Below are 25,609 nucleotides of genomic sequence, written 5' to 3'. Positions count from 1 at the left end.
GCATTTCCGTTCAACATCATAGTTCCAGAGAATACGGCTTCCAAAGTTTGAACCCAAGTCTTGCATTTGTGCCACTATAACTAATGTTTTTTTTGCATTTCCGTTCAACATCATAGTTCCAGAGAATACGGCTTCCAAAGTTTGAACCCAAGTCTTGCATTTGTGCCAGTATAACTAATGTTTTTGTTGCATTTCCGTTCAACATCATAGTTCCAGAGAATACGGCTTCCAAAGTTTGAACCCAAGTCTTGCATTTGTTCCACTATAACTAATGTTTTTGTTGCATTTCCGTTCAACATCATAGTTCCAGAGAATACGGCTTCCAAAGTTTGAACCCAAGTCTTGCATTTGTGCCACTATAACTAATGTTTTTGTTGCATTTCCGTTCAACATCATAGTTCCAGAGAATACGGCTTCCAAAGTTCGAACCCAAGTCTTGCATCTGTGCCCGTAAAAATGATGATTTTTTCACAAATGCAACATTACCGAGATTTCGATACTGATTCCACTTCTGAAAATAATTCTTGATGCGAATCCAAAATTTCAGTCCGTTCGGCACCGTAGTTCATGTGAAAAAAAGTCTTGCATTTTTCCCCTTAAAAATGAAATTGTTATTGTTCGTGGTAAAGCTGGAGTGGTAAGGGAAGGTGATAGGGAAGAAGAAGTGTGAAAATTGTCTGGCTATTTATGACTGGGAACTAAACACAGCCATTTAAAGCAGCGTTTTTATTCTGAATTATGATCTTTCACCAGAGCGATAGTAATGTATATATCAGTATTCTGCTTCGTCGACAAGAATAAGGAACGGCAATGTCTTATCATTTGGTCAGTAAAAATTACTGTATACATATTTTTCTTAAAACATATAACGACTTATCTTAAAACCTTTTAACTAACAAAATTTGACAAAAAAAATAACCACTGTTAAATCTCTTTAAAAACAATACAAGTTCACGAAAATTTTACAAATACTTTATGCAAAAAAACTATGTAGTTGTTGAAGTTCAAGGTATTTATATATTGAAACAAATGGTTGTGATTTTTCATTGCCATTTGAAGCTGTAAGGCAACCCATGAAAAATTTGACCGTAAATCACAAACTAGCTTCCGATCTATTCATCGTTTATCATCGATGCCTTTTGAGGAGAATAACAAAGCCTGAACCATAACATAAAGCCTTTTTGATTAAAGTATCTTAATGTATTACCAACATTTTGATTTAAATTTGATTTTTATCTTATTTATTACTAGCGCAGACTTACTAGTGAAAAATCAGTGAATTTTTATTTTATTTTTTATATTAACTCCACACAGGAGGCCCTGAAGAAAATAATTTCCCTCAGGGCCTATGTCATCTTTGGGGATGCTGTGTGGAGGGTCTTTTTGTGGAGAGGAAGGAGTGAACATGGGTCTTGAAGAGTCCCATGTTGTAGGAGGGAGGAAACACAGAGGCCGGCAGTTCGTTCCACAGCCGAGCTGTTGAACTTAAGAACGAATCGTAGAAGCGACCCGTTCTCATGTGACAAATGTCAACTGTGTACAAATGTTGGGCGCGCGTTTGGCGTGTATCCCGACTACGCACCGGTGCCGAAGGGATCAATGACGCTAGTTCCTCAGAGCATCTTCCATTGTCATACCGATAGAACAAGGACAGCATACCTACCTGACGCCTGTGCTCTAAAGATTGCAGTCCGTTTGTTAAGATTGGGGGATCTATCAAACGGACCGCCCGTTTTTGCACAGAGTCAAGGGTTTTTTTCAGGTATTTAGGGGCTCCGGACCAGAGATGGCTGCCAAATTCGACAGTAGGGCGCACTTGGTTTATCTGCGGGCCCTGTACAGTACGCCCAGCTTCTGAGAGGCCAACTTTACTCTGGCTTCGATGGAGCCCCCGTACCTGAGCTGGTCACTTATAGTTATACCAAGCATATCAATAGAAGGCCTGTTCGGAAGATTGCTTCCGTTGAAGGAGACTAGATTATCATTTGGATCCCTTTTAGACGTAATCAGACAGGATTGGGTCTTTGAAACATTAAATTCGACGAGATTAAAATAATTGAATAGTCGTATAGGCGCTATTATGTATGAATATCTAATCAAAACGTTTTCACTATTATCATGAGAGTAGCTGTGTAAATTATATATATGTGTGTAAAGTATATTATATTATCAGTATGTTCTTTATTGAATTTTTCCAAACAAACATGTTCATTTTTTAAACTACTAAACAAAATTCAATGCATACGTTCTAAATTTTATCGAACCGGAATTACAGACATGTTGGCTTCTTATTCTCATTTCCGTATGTAAATAATGAGTTAAAATTAACGTGGTTTAAAATTGCCGATAATATGTAAATATAAACGGTTTTTAGATTATTTATAGCCAACTATTTTTAAGCCAAAATCTCTTTGCGAAAGAACAAACAGAACGAGCTCTGAACTCAGGAAATATATTGAGCTTTTGCGTATGGATTTCTACGTTACAACCTCAGCATGAGTTTGAGAGCATTGTAACTTTCAAAACGATAGGAAATATGACATAATTTTTTTGCTGCAGAGTTTGCAATTATTGTTTCAGAATTACGGTTAAAACCGTCACGTTTATTAATTAAATATTAAACTAAACCTTTGTTCAATAAATTACACAGTAAAAATATACTTCATACTAGGAATATAGATTCCAGTATTTTTGAGAAACTGTGCCGTGTTGCGTTTCCTCTTTCTTTAGCCAACATTGGTAATGAACATTGTAATGCTTAGCATTTTCTCAATTTTCAGCCAAAGTTGGTAATGGACACTGTTTATTAATCTTAATCTGTAACGCTCAGCGCTTTCCTCGTCTATAGCCAACGTTAATGATGAACCAAATATATTAATACGATCTTTGTGATGGACACTGTAACGCTAAGCGCTTTCTCTGTCTTTAGCCAACGTTGGTGATGAATAATTTAAATCTTAACGCTTCCGTCATCTTCAGCCAACGCTGATGATGAACATTGTTAACACTTAGGGCTTCCTTCGTGTTCAGCCAACGTTGATACTGTCCGAAAAGTTAGGTAAACAAAAAGAAAACGCTACATGACATAATACTCCAAAAAATAAATCACGATAATTCTACTGCCCTTAAAAATCTCAAATTGTATCAAAAAATTTCTTATTTAAATCTGTTTTAATTTTTTTTTGCTTTTATCTCAATAAACCTAGAAAAATAAACATCTTTAAATAAAGATTTTGACTGATTTATACTTACTTAATCACACAATTCTTCAAAAAAATCTTATTCACAATCGCACAGAAAACATCCAACCAATAGTATTGTGAGAGCCTGCAGTTAACAATAGGTTCTTCCGGGGTATTTATTAGGTAATCACGGGTCTCACCCGCACCCCTTAAGGGATGTGAGCTATCGCAGAGGGATGATCTAAATCCCATAAATGCGCAGTGAATCTACTTACATATCTGTCTCTCATCCGTTCAGCTCGCGGAGATGAAACCATTTTAGCTTTTTACTACAGTATGATTCAGCGGAAATGATGAAAAAAATATTGAGGTTAATAGACAGAAAATTATTATTTTTTAATTATTATATTCGTTTGATAAAACTGAGAAAGCCTACTGACGTGAAATGTTGTTAATTTATTTAAAAATCTGGTAAAATTATTCGTTTTCCTGTTAAAAATGAGACTGCAGGCCAAGGAATTAATTTAAAGAGTTCCTAAAGTTCCAGAGTTCCAAAGTATCCGTAAAAACCCAATGAGGAAGGCAGAACACGTGTTCATACAAATTACTGATATTGATATTGACATACTGATATTGTCGCATTCCGTCATGATATGTATTAGGAAAAGAACTCGATATTTTCTTCAATGAGTAATATTTTATTACGGGATCAATTTATAACAGGATCAATTTTCTCCGTGTTAGAAAAACAGTGTAGATCATTTAAAAATGCACACAAAAATGTGGAGATGATGTTAACTTCCTAAATAAGTTCCTTAAACTTATTTTACCTGTTTTCAATTTCGATACCGCCAAATATCATCTGATGATTGTTCAAAGCATGCGATATAGTGCATTTGAAAAAAAAAGACATTATTGCAAAATATAAAACACATAAGAGGTATGCCAAATCGTGTAATACTTGTATATCAGCAGGTGTGTATTAAAAAGTATCGCTTTTCTGCCAAAAAATCGCAAAACCATCGAACTGGTTTTCTCGGTGGTAAAAAAAATAGAGAAAAATAAAAACTTGATTTAACATTATCACTAAACTAAATAAGAATTAAGAAAGAATATAAATGTAAAGATTTCACCAACGCGTTGATTTCTAAAATAGTATGATTAAAAATTGCTTCTCAAAAGATTAACCCCTCAGGTTAATTTATTTGGTTTCGCGAATTATTAATAGCTATTACTCGTGGAGTCAATTTGTACGTTTTTCGGAACAGCTCATATGATCTCACAAAAATCAATATGTCTTTCTTACTGTCATAGTTTGAAAAATGATCTAAACAGCGTTAGAAAGAAAACACGTCGTTTTATATTTAAATCTAGAAGTTAGTAAAATAAGTATTGAAGTGTACATCTCTATGAAACCAAAGGTTCCGACTGAATTTTTTATTGATTATTTTTACATGTAACCACAAAAAATTGGCAATAACGTTTATAAATTATACATTCATCTTATAAAACGTGTTTGTTTTTCGTTATCTGTAATTATATTTCAGCATATTGAGAACCACTTTGAAGCTTGATTTTTTTTAAATATGTTTTATATCAAAAATTTTATAAAATACAAAATATGTGTTTAGTTCTATCAATAAAAATCGAAAGCGTATTTCATCGCCTTTCAAAAAAGTGTGGCGACAAGAGAACATCCAGAATTGTCTCATTAATAATAAGCAGCTCGACCTACTTGCCTACCTACTTGCAAATTAATACCGAGAACCAAAACGTAAATACCTTTCTACGAGTACCTACTTTCGAGTTACTACTTGTACCGAGATTTATTGGTGTGAAATTTCTGAAAGGTGTGTAAACATATATCTCATGTGTTGCACAATATTAAATGAGGGAATCTGAAATTAAAGAATAGTGTGGATGCTAAGAACAAAATTTATTGAGGTTATTTATCAAAGTACTTTATCATCTATTAAATTACATTATTATCAAGTTAAATAGCAAGAGACTCTACATTTATTATTAAAATCAGGGCATGTTCAGATCGTTAAACTAAATCTGACTAGTGATGCAAATTTACAATGCTAATATGCTAATCTGTGGATACTAAAAATTAAAAGGATAAAGTTACACATCTCAAATATTAATCTTGCTTTGATTACATAGGGCGCCAGCTCTTCCCAATCATCTTGTGAAGAACAAATTTATAAATTAAAGTACACCATGTTGTGAAATCTAAATTAGCATGATGACAATCGCTCACGTGTTTAATTATTATTTATTATTTTATTATTATTTTATTTATTTGCAAAAACAGTACAAAAACCAATACATTGCAAAAGCGGTAAACAAATTATTGAAGAAAATTTTATACATAAGTATACAGTTAAAACATATGCAAAAGCGGTAAACAAAATATGGAAAAAAAATTATACATAAGTATACAGTTAAAACAAATACAATATTTCGCGCTTAAAGTCGTTGTAGGACATATGGAAAATATCCAAGTTAGCTGGAAGGGAGTTAATTAACCTAGTGAGTCTTCCCAGGGGCATCACCATTGGTAAGTTAGTTCTGGACCTGGGAAGAATTAAAAGCCTGTGTTGGCGGCCTCTCGTGAAATTATCCGGGACATAAAGTCCTATTTTTGACAGAATGTCTGGAATTGATACTAAACCATTCAGAAGCTTGTAAGCCATCATCAATAATGCGACTTCCCGTCTGGAACTAAGGCTGCAGATATTCAGCATTCCCGAGATAAATGCTGTTGGAAACAGCCATGGGTAAAAACCAAACTCTCTCATATAGAGGTATCGTAAAAATTTCTTTTGAATTTTCTCGACCATTAGTACATAGACAGTGTCCTCTGGCCCCCATACCTGAGATCCACTCTCGAGAATGCTACGCACTAAGCTAAAGTAAAGCAGCCTAATGACTGCAAGGTTTGTCAGTTCCTTTGAATTGTGTATGACAAAACCTAACATTCTTGTAGCTGATTTACAGATCTTTTCAATGTGAGCGTGAAATGTTAAGCGAGCGTCATACACAATTCCTAAGTCCTTATAAGTCACCGTATGCTTTAGTGATGTATCTTTCATTTTGTAATTAAAATATACGATCTTTTGTGACCTCGTAAAACACATAACTGAGCATTTTTGGAAGTTGAAACCGAGTTTGCTGTCAATACTCCAGTCAATAATTGCATTTATATCTTCCTGGAGCTTTTTACAGTCTTCTAATGATCTTATTCTTAAGAACAGTTTAATATCATCTGCAAAAAGTAAAAAACGGACGAATTTGATTTTTCCCCGAATATTATTTATAAAAATTAGAAACAATAAGGGTCCTAAATTGGAACCCTGCGGCACACCAGAGTTTGTAGGATACGCGTTAGAGTTAAAACCACCATAGGAAACGAATTGTTCCCTTTCTTTTAAATAGTTAGCAAAGAGTTTAATTAAGTTTTCGGAAAAACCAATTTCTTCAAGCCTACTTAAGAGCACTAAGTGATCAACCTTATCGAAAGCTTTCGCAAAGTCATGGTATGACGTGTCAACTTGCTCATTATTATCGAGCGCTCTCGCCACGTAATCAGTATATGCCATCAAGTTTGTAGTGGTTGATCGGCCACGTCGAAATCCGTGTTGTTGTTCGATCAAGAATGGTTCAACCTTGGCATATACATATTTATGAATAATTATTTCGAATAACTTGGCAGGTGCGGAAAGAATTGCTATAGGACGGTAATTGGTTGCCTGACACTTGTCACCATCTTTATGTAGAGGGGTAACTTTTGACAGCTTCCACAGTTTAGGAAAAATTCCGTTTTTAATCGTAAGATTAAATATATGTAGAAGTGGATTAGACAGTGGTTCAGAACAACCCTTAATGACGAAGGGTGGAATGAAATCAGGGCCAAATGATGTTTTTGGTTTCAATTTTCTTATTGCTAAACTGAAATCCATGTTATTAACGTTTTCTATAGATATGTTTTGAGCTTTTGTCAATCCAATCTGTCCTGGTACGTAAGAATCAAAATCAGCTTTTTCTGGATTATAGACAGATTGGAAATATTTTGCGAAAGCTTCCGGTACGTCAGTTCCTTTGTAAGTACAATCATTCAGAATAATATGATTTAAGAGGCCTCTGTCATTTTTTTTGTCAGAAACATATTTCCAAAATGACTTTGGATCGTGTTTAACATTATTCTCTACCTCCACAATATATTTTTTGTGTGCTATTGAAATGCTATGTTTAATTTTTGTACGATAGAATTTGAATAACTCGTGTTCACTATCCAAACCTGATCGTTTCCACCGTCGATGGTATACAAGCTTCGTCTTTATGTCCCCGATAATCTCACGCGAAAACCATCTAGGATAGTTTTCATTTCGCGGCGCTTTTTTTCTTAGAAAACATTTGTCAAAATACGCGTATAGGGTATCGTAGAAGTACTTAACTGCTTCGTCAACATCGGAGATCTCCAAGATAGCCAGCCAATTGTGGTCACGCAATTGGCTGTACAGCTTCTCAAAGTCTTAATGGCGCAAAACCTCTTTGGAATCCGTTCTGTGACGCACGTCTTGACCGCTCTCCAATCTCCCTAGAACTGGCTCGCAATCTCTGATGTCTATGATTATCTACCCGGCCGTCGCTGTGTTCACAATTGCACACTTCTTAAGTTAATCAGTTCTTGCAAGCGCTGGACACCGGGGCGAGTAGTTTCAAATCGTTACATACTGACAGCTCAAATCGTAAACAACGCGGCTTACCTACAACAATACGTCGCAGTCGGTCTGGCACATTACGACAACTCGCCAGAAGGTTAGAGCATATCGCCTATGCATAATTGCCGCGCCGCCGAAAGTTCCCGAAAGACCCAGACTGAGCGAGTGTCTCCGATTTAGTTGCAATTCCATCTAACTACGGTATAAATAAGCCCGACGCAGCAAGCAGTAGTCAGTCAACAACCTGCCGCCAACAATTTACTAGTTTCGCGAGTGACAACCGGCGCGTCCCGCGCCCCCGCGAAGGACAATACTCCCGGTTTTGCCTGTACACATCATGGACTCCATTGGGACATCATCTTAGCGCCTTGGCCACCGTCCCTGGCCAACGCTACAACGGATTACAGCGCCCTGGTTCCAGCGCCTCAGATCAGCGCTTCATCCACGCACCATGACCACCACGAGGACATGCAGCATCCTCACTGGTCTACGCAGCTCCCGCTCAACCGCCTACAACGTCCCCCGCACCTTCGGCCTTCCAGTCAGCACTGGAGTACCTGAAGACCCACGTTCTTCGCCAGTGTCTGATCGTCATCGAGTCCCGGTCACCAGCGCCCGGCGAGTCGACCCGCGTTTGACCATCCATCACCGCCAGCAACCGGAGAATACAACACCAGTCCTACAGCAACTCTCATCACGGCAAACTGACTCAATAAACACTGTGACCTTCACGACACGTCTTTTAATTTCGTGCCTCTCACCAGATCCCCAAAAAAGGTATTAGTTTTCATATACGTTCAGGTATATTCCATTTATTTGGATTAATTGAAAAGCGGAAATACACAAATTTTTCAAACTTCTGATAAAATCGTTAGTAAAAATATAACGGTCAATACCTAAGAAACCTAAGGGGTTCAATGAATTAGTTAAGCTTCGAAAAAACACTTAAAATATATACCTAGATATTTAGTTTCAACCGAGAACAATGATGACTCGTCATTATCCTGAATTGATAAATCTAGGAAAATCATTAGGACACATCATTGTTTAAGATACGTCCTTTTCTTGCCTGGTTCTACAATCTTTAAAAGAAAACCTGGAGATGGCACCCTCCGTCAATAAAACCTTTGTGGCAGTTTTTTTCGAATGTTTATTGGTCGGCTCAGATACCTATACAAGCCATACACTACACAGTGAAAAGGCTTTCACAATTGAAGCCTTAAGACTTTTATATAGCCTGTATAGTGGCATATTTGTCCTCTATAGAGAATTTTTCGTACTCATGCTTTATGCGGAAAATCCATTAATTTATTAAATCATAATTGAGAAATCCTACTTTAATTTTTTTTTATTATGTTAGTTGTGCTTTTTAAAAAAGCTTTGCAAATTGAAATTAGTTGCTGGGATGTTAATGCTTTATGTTTATTTTTGTAATTATTTCTTCAATATACTTATGGCTTTGTATTTGTAAAACAAATTATTATAATAACTATATTTGTGTTTATTTTTTTAATCATTTTAAACCTTTTTTTATACGGCCAAATACTACCTGAAAATATTGAAAATATAAAAATCATAAAAATTTACCCATTATGTAGGTATAGTTTTTTACCTTACCTTACCGATCACAGATTCTGGAAAACTATCATTAGCGGGATTCTTTCCGTCGCGTCGTGTCGTTATTAAGTATGCTAATTAAAAATAATAATAATAATAGGAGTTTATTACAGAATGTATGATCTTCTTATTCCCATCTCCTTCCCCTCCTCCACTACCTTCACCCTCACCACAAACCCCAATTGAGGATGCCATAGTCTCACTGGCTCCAGATGGTTCGGAGTAGTTAGGTGTCTGGTTTGGTTTCTCTTTAAAAAAATAAAGAACAATAATTAGTCCTAATCAACCGTTGAAACAAAAAAATCTCGTTTATAAGTGGCCTCCAAATTGAAAACAAAACTCATAAAACTTCATAAAAATGTTTGTTTTTAAACTCAAGATTATTTCATCGTTACCTATGCTAAAACTTTAAGAACAACAAGAGAAATTCAAAAAAGTTGATTTAAATTGTTCTTCTGTTAAATTAAGGCATTATAACACCTTGTAAGTTTTATTTTCCGTACTTTTCATAATACAGTAACTCATTTATGAAAAGCGTACTTTTGAATAAAACTTTCTCATGACTGTGAATGAAAAAGTTTTAGAATACATTTTTTTACATTCATTTTTTCCAACTCACCTTTCACAAAATACATATTGGTAAAGGTTTTTAAACAAAAGATATGAATTTTTTCTCTGGTAACATACCCACGAACCACATATATTATGTAATCTATTGTTTACATTTGTGTAACTTTATTTGTGCAATAATCCCGAGTCGTAAACTCCAAAAGCTTTCTAGCTTTATACCGCTTGCGTGTTACCGTAAAGCATTACTCTTTCGTACATAATTTTAACCCTCAATGTATATTATCTCTCAAATAAGTTATCTAAGCTTTCCTTCACATGAAAAGCTTACAGTAATTAGCACTGAAGACATAAACCAATATAAATGTGTTGTGGGCGTGTCCGTGTACCTAGTTAAATATCTCCTTCTTCGGGTGAACAAACATTTAAAGAGGTTATTACCATTTTAAAATGATCAACCATCCAAAGAGATTATCATTACCATTTTATAATGATCGAACATTAAAATATGTTATTATTACCGTTTTAAAATGATTAAACATTTAAAGAGGTTATCATCACGATTTTTAAATGATCAAACATTTAAGGATTTTTTTTTTCGTTAATTTTTTATGGTTTTGGTTATTTATTTTGTTGTTATTGTTTTAAAAATTAAAACCTTCTGTTGGAACTGTATTGTGAATTAAATCATTTGAAATGTGTTTCATGTAAAAGCAAAATCACGGCTTTTAAATTAATATAAATTAAATTGCTATTTTGAAAGGATCAAACATTTAAAGTGGTTATCATTAACCATTGACCTATCTGAGACCTAAGAAGTGGAAGCTGTGTTGTATGCAAATGAGGTGATGTGGATAGGTTTTATCCAGATGCTTATGGGGAGCAGACAATGAAAAAAAGAGGTCAAAACACGCATTCATTCCATTTTATTAACTGTACAAGCATACCTCCTTGCTTGCAGACATACTAATTCATTCAAAAATACAATTGCTTACCATTTATTTTTTAAATTGGTAATAATTCACTTCTAGGGATTATTTGTTAAGTGGTATTTATTCGATGTTATATCGGTTTCTAAAGCTATCAAGGCATGAAGGGATTAATGTTCTTTGTTAAGGGTAAATGTAACGTACGTATTTATCTATGCGTTCATAGATGGCGTTCATTCAATAATTATATAAAAGCACACTTTTAAGAATTTTGCTATAAAATATTAGGGCTATTTTTTTGTTTGCGCCCGTACATACGCAATATGAATATGAATAAATAATTTTGTTCATATAAAAACTCATTACTTTCAATGAAGGCATACAACTATAATATAAGATTGAATCACAGATAACAATATTGTATTTGCATACCTCTAAATTAATGCCAACCATACGTTTACCCTTAAATAATCATCCCCTTTTCTCCTACTCTCTGCGCTCCTGGAATTTATCACTGGCACTAAGCAATTGTAAATCGTATGCGGTATAAAAAAATATTATGTATTTGTTTTTGTTTTGTATGATTGAAATTTGGAGAGAAGGAATCCAGTAAGAAGAAATATGTTAAAAAAAAAAAAAACAAAAATCCTATTTCTCAAAAAGATATTAAATGGGGTGGAACCATAATTTTGACATAAACCGGTTTTTACGGAAAATACAAATAAATCATCCTAATCGTCATTCAAATAAAAATGGGGTTTAAATCATCCAAATAAGTCATTTTAATTGGGCAGTTTGAATCTTCAGTTTAATAATGGCCTTGAAAGCCGAAACAGCTGTCACAATAATAAATACTAAAATACTTGCTTAACTTAATAATACTTGATATTAAAATTAAATTGATTGACTATTACTTTTTACATCGACCCGACACAGGAGGCTCTGAAGAAAATATTTCCCCTCAGGGCCATCTTTGGGGATGCTGTATGAAGGGTGTTTTTAATAAAAGAAGAGGAAAAGTTCTGGGATGGAAAAAGGTATGAGGGGCGGGTACGAATCTAAGGGGCAGTGTGCCGAGAGACGATGGGTCGAGAGAGATCAGCTGGATAGGTTAAAGGGTCTCTCCAAACCAGCCTCTTCGGATCCGGCCCGCCACGCAGCTGGTGGACTGGCGCATCCTTCGCCAAGATCTGAACCCACCTCACCCGATGAACCCGGGCACCCCTAATAAGTCACCAAACGTAGTAGACCACGTAGGGTGACCTATGGTAGAGATGTTGGTTATCCAATAAATGGTGCCCACAGCGGTGGTACCCATTCCCGCCTCAAAAATTGAAATATGTTGTTGAGGTTATTCGGTTTAGACGTACACAATCACTAGTTTCTCCTACCCATAAATCCATTATCCGTATGTGTTGTTGGTACGTATATAAAACGTAGGCTTCTTGTACGTATCAATTCAATGTATTTATTTATTTCAGGCTTTCGTGGCGTGTGCGTGGGGAATCGAGAAGATTGGATTTGTGATGATTTGCTTTGGAGTGTTCAACGCCATCGGCGCATTGGCTACCGGTGCGGCTTCCAAGATAGCGGGAAGATACCCCGTCATGGTGGTGGCTTTGGTAAGATAAAATACATCATATTATTTAAATATAATATACAGTCTCAATGAACAGGTAAAAGACTAATTACTACAGAGATTATATAATATGTCACTTAGAACGACGAAAGATAAAGTAAAATGAAAATTGTAAAAAATATGTACAAACACATATTGCGTAAAATAAAAATTAGCTTTCGTTGTAATTGGTTGACAGCCAAAATAATTTCTGTTTATGACATTTACTTATGTTGGTATTACTGAGACCATACAAGTGGCTACAGTGACCATTTACTCTATGCAAAGTATGTAGATACTATTTTGGCCAAACTTTGAAACTAAATTAAAGGTATTTAGTTTGATTATTTTTATAAATATTAAATATTGGAGCAGTACGTTCCGGACGCCGAATTTCCAAGGCGCCAGGGCGCTGATCACCCACACATCGGTCACATCGCTGTTAAGATTATTTTTATTTTTATCAAAACGGCGCTATACAAAAATACAAATTATCTGAATATTATTGATAACAGTGATCACCTACCTAGGCGTGTATCGGTTTTGACCGCAATTGCGTAAGTATTGTTTGAATGAAGTATTACATACGTATGAAGCAAACTTGAATATCTGCCTAGCGGTCAAAATCCACGCTTATATTATATTTGTAACTTTAATGAAAAACTTTTTTTCACATGCTAAACACTTTGTATATACTGATGACACGGCTATACCTGATGAACAATTATCCATTGATACTAAATGTATGGAACAATACTACTTTACGTCCCTAATAAAATGGTCGTATGATGCAGGCCTAATCATAAATACCAAATTGATGCACGTACGATCTCCAATTCATGCAACGTTATTCTGTGCTAGAAGCTCTGGAAATAAAAAAATCTCTAAAAATAAATAAAACTAATTTACTCAATAAACAATTAGCCTTGTCAAATAGACCTATTTAAAATATATTTCCCTCTCCCTCGCCCCCTATCAAATTTGATGTTCTCTCTCCCTCTTCTATCTTTTTATAAATACATTCTAACTCTGTTGTTGATTTAATGTGTTTTTATATAACGCTGATGAAGGTTCAGGGTGAACCGAAACCGGTTGGTTTTATAACTTTAAAATATAGACAATAAAGCGTTGTTAAAAAAAGTTATTTTATTATAATTATGTACACCCACAAAGTATTTGCTACATATGAAAATTTTTATTATTTACTTATCACTCGCAGAATCAACTTTACGATATGGAATAACCACTTAGGGATATTATTGCAAAACCGTTTAAATTGCCTGTAATCAGTACAAAATTCGATGGTTAAATTACTAGTTAAAACATATTTTTTCGTAGAGTCGAAACATTTATTTGTTGTATCGGAATTTAATTTGCTTCTATGGGACAAAATATTGATTCCGCATATGTCTGACTCTGAGTATAGGAGGAAAGTGGAACTTGAGCATAACACTAAGTTCACAAAGAATAAAGGCATGCTTGTTCCAAAACATTAGAATAAACATGGACAGCAAACCCTAGAGTGTCAAAAATATTCAACATGTTACCAAGTTATATAAAAATTTCCGAAGTACTACATCGATTCAGATATAAACGAATATGTGCCCCTTAAGCAGAGATACTTTATTTTAGTCATCACTATCAATCAATAGTAAAGTTGTTATTCATTAGCAAGTATATTGAGTATTATTTTAGATTATGAGGGTCAGTAATGATAACTATACCGCAGCCAAGTGGGGGAGTAGGTAGTACCCAAAATTTCTATCCTCTTTATACTAGCTTAAATACTTGAGATATCATTTTAATATTTTATGTATTTCTGCGCAAATGCATAAGTTACCATTAATAATTGACTGAATAATTGGGATTTCTATAGTTTAAAAGCCGATAAGACAGAAAAATGCATGGGGTCGTCGGAAGACCCACTTTGTTACAGACGTTTTTTTAGCATATTGACCTGTCAAGAGTTAATCTGTGTATTTATAATTAGCTATCATATTATTTACATTGTAATTGAACATGTATATCCTGTTGAAAAACTGCTTAGTTGTAGTTTAACGGGATACGGATTAACGGGATATAAACTAAAAGAACAATTATAAAAATAATTAATATTCTGTTCACCCCTCCATAGTACGAGGTTGTGGTGAAGCAACCAGTTGTTTCATATTACTATGTAGTACCTATTACATGATAATATGCTTACAAGTAACCCCTATCTTATTTGCAAATCTGTTACCACGTCAGATCGTTAATCATTCGAGTTAACTAGTTTGGTGATTCAGCACTTAGTTTAAATTACGTTACTGCGACAATTTAGCCAAACCATTATAAATGTTGTTATGACTCAGAATATTGAAACGGATGACCTAGTGAATATGGTTAGCAAAAAATCACACAAATATTGTACGGCACTACAACTCTTTAAAAGACTTGGCCGATTCTAAGGAAAAAAAACTCCTCCATTCATGCTGCTCTCCTCATGTATCCCTTTAGTTTATTGTGCCTAAGTTGTGTTAAGCAAGAGGTCTAGCAGGGACGATCAATAAAACAGCAGGTCAATTTAATATGAAAACTAGCTAAATTCGTGATATATGGTCAGCTATTAATATTCCCTAACATGGTCAATGATTGATTAAAAGAAATTCCGACAAAAAAGGCAAACAAGTCTTAAGCGGCTCCTTGACTATCAATTAAATTTCGGTTTGTTGTTGAAATATACAACTTTTTTTAAGAAAATCGTTGTTTATGAATGAACGGAATGATGTGGTAAATATTAAATTTCACAAGTTTACACAATAAAATTACTGGCTTATTAATTGAAAGAAATCGTATAAGCGGCGAGTTCGTTCGGCCTAATGACTCTACGGACGTATTATGATCATTCGGGCTTTAAAACGAAATTAATTTAACTAACAAATTGCGAATAGAGAGAATCATTAACTAATTAACTCCCTTTTTAGTGTCAAAAACTAAATACGGACTACTGTTTTTTTTATAATTATAATTTTTTAAATACGGAATTATTTGTTTTATAAATATTTTAAAACATAATGTTATAATTTATAATCTTTACTGCATAGTAAAAAATAAGTATACCAACGAACTGGCGATGGCTACGTGGGATATTTTGACATTATATTGATATGAATAATATTGTGTAATATTTTTTGTTTAATTTTATAATTTAAAAAAAAACTATCTTCTACATATAAGTTTAAAAAAATTATGGTTCTTTCTTTTTTACTTAATTTTAAATTCATATATTTATATTTATGTAACAAAAAATTATAAATAAATAAAAAATCCATATTTTAGTTAATATTTCAGTACAACATTCCCAATTTATTCATATTTTTACGTTACTATATATCGTTTGACATTTCGCAATATCAAATTCCTTCAGTGTTGCCCGTATATATCAATAAGTTTACAATATTGGATAGATAGGCAAAACTACCGACGATTTAGCACGGTCGTCCTATTAATAAGAAGACCGGTAATGGTAATGGGAATCGTCATACGCTGGCAATATTGGTGAATTTACATCAGACGGCTACGTAAAAGTACAAAATAACAATAAAATGACAATATTGGATTGACATAATAATTTTAATATACATTGGCAGTCCGCGTGTACTTTTTGACTCTAGAAAGGTAGATAATTAGTTTATCAGGTCTTTAGTTATGAGTAACAACTTTTGTTTCTTCACGTTGGAACAGAATCAATTGGTCGCGTCTCGACCGTCCATGGATCGTGTATACTATATCTTTAAATCCTTAAAGCTTAGTTCACATCCATTTATTAACAACCCACATATTTTGCAAAACAAATGGAATACAACAAATGCATACCAAAAACTCGTACATATTGACAGCTTATCCGACACCTTGGAGGCCTTGCCAAAAGCAGCTGTTTTTGTCTACCGACCATAGATGACAAATTTCATCAATATCGTATTGATATAGGGTTTTATAGATCGGTATAAAATCGTTCATAGTTACGCCTATCGATCCGACATTTTAAATTAATGATTTCACTGTTCTAGACCCCCAGTAACCATTATTAGACCTACCAACATCTATTTAATTCGTTCTGAAGGCTTGTCCGGCACTGAACCAAACGGCGCCTGTCGCTAGTAAAAACCTCAAAGTATTTACATTAACCCCACACAGGATGCCCTCAGGGCTTATGTAATATTTTGGCATGCTGTGTGGAAGGTCTTTTAAACACATATAAATATTACAATGGAGTGTTAAGTTTCTATAATCCAAATTTTTCACCAAATATATGAAATGTACGCATAATGAGATGAAAGTGCGCGTGCCAGCTTTCATCCCGATAAATCGACAAAGAAACGAATGGATCAGGAAGCAATCAAAAGTAATGGACGTAATTGATTACGACGATAAAATTAAATTGCGAAGAGGAGGACATGAATATATCGCCCGAAGGATAAATTAATGAAATCATTCAGTTGTGACCAAAAAACTCAGGCCTCTCAAAAATATATTAAGCAATGAATAATGAACATATTTTGAGTAAAAATCTACCGGCATTTTTTTACCCAATTCAAATTCGCCATAATGGCAATATCTGGCGACAAATTTTTGATGGTATCCCTAAGCCCCATGAGCTTTTCAACTTTTAATATGCACGGAGAATTACGCGCAAAAATGGGGGAGCGTAAAAAATCAAATCTAAAAGTTTGATAGTCTTTCATCTAAAAATGGATTTAAAAAAAACAGTGTTCTGACAATAATGCAAATCACGATGACTTCTATAAATCAAAGACAAAGATCAAATAAATTCTGCCTGTGTAGTCTAAATACCTACTAATACCTTTCATTATAACGAAATGTATATGTCTTATTTATAACCTGAATTTGGCTGAGTTGACATCACGTTTGTATCTCACCCAGACAAAGTGTATTTAATTCCTCGGCTGGCTAAGTTTTCCATCACAACACAAGAAATATTTTCTGCTTTTTGTGGTGGTAATAGGAGATTTTCATATATTTTCAGGTTAATCGTAACCCGTGAAGTTAGTCATTCTTTTTTTAAAAAAAATATTAAAAATACACTATTTAATTTATACAAAGTTTATTGCGGACTTGTTTTTGTTATTCAATACCCGTTTTAAACTATACTTTATTCATCCAATTGTTCTATTTTGGTATTTGGTACCGTGAGTGACATTATTATCGATTTACGTACAGCTTAATATGGCGGACATTATTTGACATCTGCCAACTTCCATTCTTTTACGTAAAAATATTACATAATTATTCACTTTCATAGTTAAAATATTAATAATAAGACTACAATATGTGTTTAATACTAATTTTTAAAGTGTGTATTATTATAATTACTATAATTTTTCAGGTGTATATTTGATGATTTGACATTTTTTTTTGAGAAAATAACATACGACAATTTTACATACTTGCTGTTTACTCAAAGAATATGTCAATTTCGTATTGTAATACACTTTTTATTAGAGCCAGGGCCGTGACTGCTTTCGCTATAAGCGCACCAAAGCAATAAGCAAAAAGCAAGATACGGTGACCAAGCAGGCTATTTTACAAAAGCACAGGCAGCTATACAAATCATTATAATAAAGGTCCAAAACGACGACCGGTAAACAAAAACATTGATTACATAACGACCAACCACGTGACATAGCTCGCAAATGACACTAAAGACAGTGACAGATGCCTTCGTGATTGTGATCTATGGTTACGTTCATGTTGTTGCCATTTTTTCATGATTTAGTACCATCCCAAAATATTATTTCCTCTCTAATGGCAATCGTCTGTATGAAATCGTAGGTGTGTAGATTAATCATTTAAGTCCCGATATGGAGATCCGTATGAAAAAAATATCGGATAAAACGGGTATAACGCAAAGTGACGCTCCAGACATGCCAACCTTGTCATCATGCTACAGTTGGCTTTGGGACTTTAACCTACAACTACCATTTTGTAAAAGCATTTTTAAACAAACTTTCAATTCAACTTAATGACAAAAATAAACTTTTTTTTCGATTATGGAAATAGTGTTATTTATAACTATTTTCGTAAATATTAATATACGCGCAAAATTCCTTATACTTGACATAACATCATGGAAGCTGATCGATGTGATGTTCGATGGGTAGTTTCCCCCTTGTTCGAAATTGGATACGAAAATATAAAAATAATAAGGGAATTCTCGTGCATTTTGTAATTAATTTATTTCAATAAAGATAATTATTTGATTATGTGCCTCTTTTTTTCTTTTTTTTTAAATGCATTTTCAATTTTTTGTAGTTGTTTTAAAAATTGCGTGCTATTTCGGCTCTGAAAACGGTCATGCGCCATTTTGACCGCTACGTCACAAGTGCTACGTCACACCTTTGCCGCTGCCGCCGCCATCGGTTTGCAGGATCTACTCGGGCCGGTCAACAGTGACGTCATCGTTCGCCCTTGAACGCTTGATCAATCACCGGGCGTTTTTAGCTGCATTGAAATATTTCGTTCGCGCCTGTTTTTAAAGTCATTATAACTTTAATAAATGATTTTTGAAAATTATAAAAACTATGTATTCTTGTGTCTGAAGTGTTTCTACATGTGAATAATTAAGCAATCAAGCAATCCTCTTATCAGAATCACTGTAAAATTATTTAAAAAAAATATTTATAAAAAATCTTATAAATAAACTATAGGTACATATTTATTGTAATGAAATAAAAATTATAATTTCATAAAAATCGGATCCGAAAACAAATGGAAATGAAATTCGCTTTCATATTTTATTATTGGAAAAAAACATATTTTTTTAAATATTAAAATTTTTAAAGCAAAAAAAAAGTCTCACTTTTCGTTGTTTGTAACGAAAATTATTGAAATCGAAAAAATATACAAAAACACACTTATTTTATTAGACATATGAATTATAAACGTTATTGTCACCTCACTTTTTTCATATAAAAATATTTTCATATCAAAAAAATCTCACACCACAGACATAGGAATTAATAGACGAGAAGATAATGGCGAGGGGTAAAATCAACTGTTGAAGAACGGAGGGGGTTAAGCTGACTGTGATTCTTCAATGAATCAATCTGACAGTAAATAGGCATCTCGCATTATAATATCACCATTTAGTTCTTAAAAGTAAAATCTGCTTTTGAATGAATAGACATTTTTACATGGGAGCGCAAATTACTCGCCACGTTATGAACTAATTTGCGAAGTCCAAATTCGGCAAAGTAAATTTCTTCTGTTTGCAGAGTCGTAGTTAGTTTCAGAGTATTTAGTTAAGACACTTTTACAAATGTTTCATAATTTACTTACCCCAGTAAACAACGATGAGCACACTTGAGAATCGCTACATTGTGATGTGATAGTATATGTTTCTAAAACTGATCCATATAATACGGTGTGAATAAGCTTAAAATAAAGTAAAATAATGCTTACTTATGGAATGTAATACGACAATTGGGTTTATTCTCTTTTTCACATCTATTTTTACAAGTTTTCATATCACAAGTCAACATTTTGCCGTGTTATTTCGTAAAATGAACCGATGATGCCTCGACCATAGTTCGCACAAGAATGATGACGTCACGTTTTCAAATTTCACTTGAGGCCATACGCGAGCCCAGCCGGCTCCAATGGAACCGGTATGGGGAGTGGGGATAATACGCTTTTAATCACTTAGGGCAGGTCTACTAATATTCATATGTCTATGTCTCACACGCTTTTTTTCAAAATGTGGTCGGTACCTTTGGTTTCATAAAGATGCACATTTTAATCAATTTGTGTTTGACTAAATTAGATTTGAATATAAAGCGTGGTATTTTTTCTTTCTAACACCGTTTAGATCATGTTTCTCAGCACAGCAGTAAGGAAGACACGTAGATTTTTGTGAGACCATTTCAGTTGTTCCCAAAAGCTAACAAGATAGCCCGAATGGCTAGTTTAATACCTCATATCCCATTTTTATGCAGTAAACCATTGCCTGTATTATTATTATATTATTATTACCTGATTGAAGCAACCGCACTATTCTACGTGTTTTTTATATGTCGTATGAGGTTAAATTGTATTTAAAAGCAATTATTGAAGAATAACAATATTTAAGATGGGCAATTGTTTCGAGAGCGTTCGATAGATTTCTCTAATCGCCTTATTCCTCAAGCTATCAAGCTGTAAATTATTTATTGGAAAATTAATAGCAAGGGAAATTAGGCAAGGTTTTAATTGCCAATTAATATCCCCTGCTTAAGTAGAATACTAAGAAAGCTCATAATATATTCCCAGAGCACTAATTAATTGTGTTTCTTGCTTCTTCCAATAAATTCCCCCAAGTTAAATACTTATCAGATTCACTAGAGAACATTTAGATTAATTCGTTAAATTTTTTTAATGAAATACCTACTGTGCTCAGTTTAAACGGGTGACATTCATTTAATTGATTAATTTAGACTAGTTGTACTAAATCAGATCAAAAATTTGAAATAATAAGATTTGCAAGTAGATACTTAAGTACCCACCTACTTAAATATAAATAAAATTTCTTATAAGGAATCATACAACATATCCAAATAAACGTCACTATCTCAATGACAATTATTATTTAAAACTTTTTTCAGGCTAGTAGGTACCATATTATAGAAAAATGCGAATAAGTTAGCTCAGATAAACACGATGATTACACATTTGAAAAAATAATTCTTTACTGAGCCATTAAAACGGCCACCATTTTGAACCGGAAACGAAACGTATAAACATAATTACAGACCAATCAGTCAATCAGGATGATTTTCTTGTTTAAGAAGAAGAGTGTACAGAACCATGATAAATCTTATTCATGATAGACTCTAATAACGGTCGATTAATATTTTAATAATTTCCGACGAATTCGTATTGTTATTATATTTAAGATTAATAAAAACAGGACCTTACCATTAAAATATTTTATGTAAAGAGGTTGGAAAATTTTATGAAACCTTTTTCAAGTATAAAATCAGCCGTTGTTCTAGATGATGAATTAATAACTTCCCTCTAGAAACATCTGAGATTTTAGTAATACTTTCATCAGAAATAATTAAAATAAACCCCACGAGCATTGTCTAGGTCTGCTACGGTAAATTCGACCGTATGTCCGTCCGTTATGCCGGGCCGCGCGCCTAATATTGTTTTTACATGAATTCATCACTCATGTCAAGATTCCAACTAAATTTTAGAGATTGGATAAGGCAATTTCAACCGCATGTCTAATACACCAGGGCCGCGCGTCGTATATTCTTGTGCGCGGCTGTTTCACTTACGTCGTTAAGATTCTGGCTTTATTTTAGGGTATAGTCTCGTCTATACGTTTTAAATCGGTAGAAATTCGAAGTGCGGAGGCAATACGGTTTCATAGTGCCGGAGAAACTCAGAATTCAATTCAACATTAGTTTCATGAAGAGAAAAAACACCTTACAATGTTCTTTCCCTATTCTTAACCTCAAATTTCATGTTGTTGCTGAGTTGCGCTCAGTTTTTAATTATTTTAACTACTTTTGTTTTCTGAGAAAAAATTGTCAACTTTGAACAGAGGCGGAGACAATTTTTTTTAAATTTTAATATACTTATTTGGGCATAATAGTAGACAATAAATTTAAATAAGATAAACATGTAGATAAAATATGTCATCAGCTCCGATCTATAGCGAGTAATTTTTATAAATTAAAATTTTTACTGCCCCATTGTACACTTAAACTTATATATTTTTCTATGGTTGAATCTATTCTTAGATACGGAATAAGAACTTGGGGGCACACTAGCAGTACTTATATTAAATATGTACAAAATTTGCAACCTGCAATAATTAAAAAAATAGTCACATCAAACATTTATAAACAAAGAAAAAATCTTAAAATACTGTACGGTGCAGAGAGCCTACTTCCAATAAAAGGTCTCCTCTGGTATATTACTATTATGGACAATGCGGGAGAAAGCTTGTACAAAAAACCACTGGTACACGGGCACAACACAAGATTTACAGAAGGAAACGGGCTAAAAACTCCTCGAATTTTAAATAAGTATGGAGGCCGTACTCTTGAATACTCGGTACCTGTGATCTTCAACAAACTATATAAAATAATAAAAAAATAAAAACTTACAAATTGTGAATAATGAGAGACCCTGCCCTAAAATCATAAAGGTGTGGTTAATAAATGATCAATCCATGTATCTTTGAACACCTTAATGTAAATTCCCAAACTCTTTCTTTTTAGTGAGGTGCATTAGATATATTATGTATTTACAATTACTCGTTAGAAATATATTTTGCGAATGTCTGCAATAAAATAAAATTCTGTGAAATGTACCTACTTAGAAATAAGACTTACTCATGTACACATAATACATTTTTTTTTTTTTTTTTTTTTTATATTTACTCCACACAGGAGGCCCTGAAGAAAATAATTTCCCTCAGGGCCTATGTCATCTTTGGGGATGCTGTGTGGAGGGTCTTTTTGTGGAGAGGAAGGAGTGAACAAGGGTCTTGAAGAGTCCCATGTTGTAGGAGGGAGGAAACACAGAGGCCGGCAGTTCGTTCCACAGCCGAGCTGTTGAACTTAAGAACGAATCATAGAAGCGACCCGTTCTCATGTGACAAGTGTCAACTGTGTACAAATGTTGGGCGCGCGTTTGGCGTGTATCCCGACTACGCACCGGTGCCGAAGGGATCAATGACGCTAGTTCCTCAGAGCATCTTCCATTGTAATACCGATAGAACAAGGACAGCATACCTACCTGACGCCTGTGCTCTAAAGATTGCAGTCCGTTTGTTAAGATTGGGGAATCTATCAAACGGACCGCCCGTTTCTGCACAGAGTCAAGGGTTTTTTTCAGGTATTTTGGGGCTCCAGACCAGAGATGGCTGCCAAATTCGACAGTAGGGCGCACTTGCGATTTGTACAGGGTGAGCAGTTGTGTACTATTAAAGTATCTGCGGGCCCTGTACAGTACGCCCAGCTTCTGAGAGGCCAACTTTACTCTGGCTTCGATGGAGCCCCCGTACCTGAGCTGGTCACTTATAGTTACACCAAGCATATCAATGGAAGGCCTGTTCGGAAGATTGCTTCCGTTGAAGGAGACTAGATTATCATTTGGATCCCTTTTAGACGTAATCAGACAGGATTGGGTCTTTGAAACATTAAATTCGACGAGATTATTTTTACCCCAGGAGGAAATACTCTCGAGATAACCGTCCATTCTCTGCTTCAAAGCCCTCCGAGCCGTTGGAGTTTGTGTGCCCTTTGGGGGCTTGTCAAACAAAAAGCTATCATGAACTGTACTGTCATCCGCGTAACAATGAATCGGTGCACATGTCAAAAGGTCATTGATGTGCAACAAAAACAAAGTCGGAGACAGAACCGATCCCTGTGGGACGCCAGCATTTATGGAGTGCGAGGAAGAGGTGAAACCGTCAGCAACCGCCTGAATCGACCTATCCCTTAAAAAGTCAGCAATCCACGTACACAGGGATGCGGGAAGTCCGTAAGAATGCAATTTGTTGACAAGTCCTCGGTGCCAGACCCGGTCAAAGGCCTTGGATATGTCTAGTGCGACCGTTTGGGTCTCACCGTGACGTTCCAAGCACCGCCCCCAAACATGCGTCACATACGCGAGAAGATCACCGCACGAGCGGTTCCGCCGGAATCCGTATTGACGGTCGTTGATAATTTTGTTCTTCTCGAGGTATGTGAGCAGTTTGTCGTTGATCACACGTTCCATCACTTTGGACAGAACTGATGTGATCGCTATGGGGCGGTAGTTGGCCGGGTTGGAGCGGTCACCTTTCTTGGGAATAGGGTGAATTACCGCTTTTTTCCAACCAGAGGGCACAGTGCCACACTTCAGGGACATTTTGAAGAGCTTTGTCAAAACTGGAACTATTTCCGCAGCACACCTCTGCAATACCAGGGCAGGTATTCCATCAGGTCCACTAGCTTTGTTAACATCGAGCCCCCGTATGACGTGGAGTACATCCCGATGCCGGATCCTCAGATTTTTCATATAGAAGCCGCAGTGAGGAACCGACGACGGAACAGCACCCCCGTCGTCGAGGGTCGAGTTTTCAGCAAACATTTTCCCTAAAAGGTTTGCCTTTTCGGTGGCGGTGTTTGCTAGTGAGCCGTCAGGTCTGGTAAGAGGTGGCAAACTGGGTTTGCAAAAATTTCGACCTATTGAGCCCGCAAGCGACCAGAATGCTCTGCTGCCATGCGGGCAGGCAGCCAGCTTTTTGCTGATCTGCAGGTCGTGTTCGAATTTTGACCTATTGATGATTCTCTTGCATTCCTTTGCCGATTTGTTGTATGCTGATCTGCTTTCGGGCGTTCGAGATGTGTTGTAGGCTCGGTAAGCCGCGTTTTTTCGTCGAACTGCTTCGGAGCATTGTCGACTGAACCACGGCTTTGAGCCCACACCAGTTTCTTTAGTAGTCGATTGTATGAAGCCATCCATCGCCGATTTGATGACTTCACCAATCTCCTGGGCACATCTTGAAGGGTCCGAAGTCCGAAAACAAACAGCTGACCACGGAAAAGCATTGAAATGGGCCCGCATACCGAACCAATCTGCTGACCTATAGTGCCACACTTTTCTCCTCAGCCTCTCATTGGTTGGTCTGAGGCTAACGGGGATTGATGTCGTCACTAGGCAGTGGTCAGATGATCCCAGAGGCGCTGTGACGTCAATCTTATAACCGTGTGGCACAGTAGTTAAGAATAGGTCTAACAGATTGGAGCGGTGAGTCTGGACATCAGGAACCCTTGTAGGCTCCTGAACCAATTGCTCTAATCCGTAGCAAATGGCAAAGGATTCCGCCTGTCGGCCAGCCGAGTCCGTTGGGCCTGAGAACTTCAACCATGGTTCGTTATGAACGTTGAAGTCCCCCAGAACAACAAACTCGGCCGAAGGGTAGCGGGGCAA

The 25,609-nt window shown here is 35.3% G+C and overlaps 1 protein-coding gene across 2 annotated transcripts in view; it reads left to right on the top strand.

Annotated features, from left to right (window-relative positions):
- Window positions 1-25,609, top strand: part of LOC149420247 (UNC93-like protein) — a 265,802-nt gene that overhangs the window by 177,757 nt on the left and 62,436 nt on the right. For both annotated transcript variants that reach the window (XR_016302721.1, XM_089636549.1), the window contains exon 8: window positions 12,504-12,644. Coding sequence is in view for 1 of the 2 variants with exons in the window: in XM_089636549.1 (XP_089492675.1) it covers window positions 12,504-12,644 (141 nt within the window). In the remaining variant the exon portion in view is untranslated. The remainder of the gene's footprint in view (window positions 1-12,503; window positions 12,645-25,609) is intronic.

This window comes from Hesperophylax consimilis, chromosome 10 (genome assembly GCF_061612785.1).
Source record: "Hesperophylax consimilis isolate HC1 chromosome 10, BYU_Hcon_1.0, whole genome shotgun sequence".
Classification (NCBI taxonomy): domain Eukaryota; kingdom Metazoa; phylum Arthropoda; class Insecta; order Trichoptera; family Limnephilidae; genus Hesperophylax; species Hesperophylax consimilis.
The sequence above is the reverse complement of the archived record's forward strand: the minus strand, read 5'-3'. Positions and strand labels throughout refer to the sequence as shown.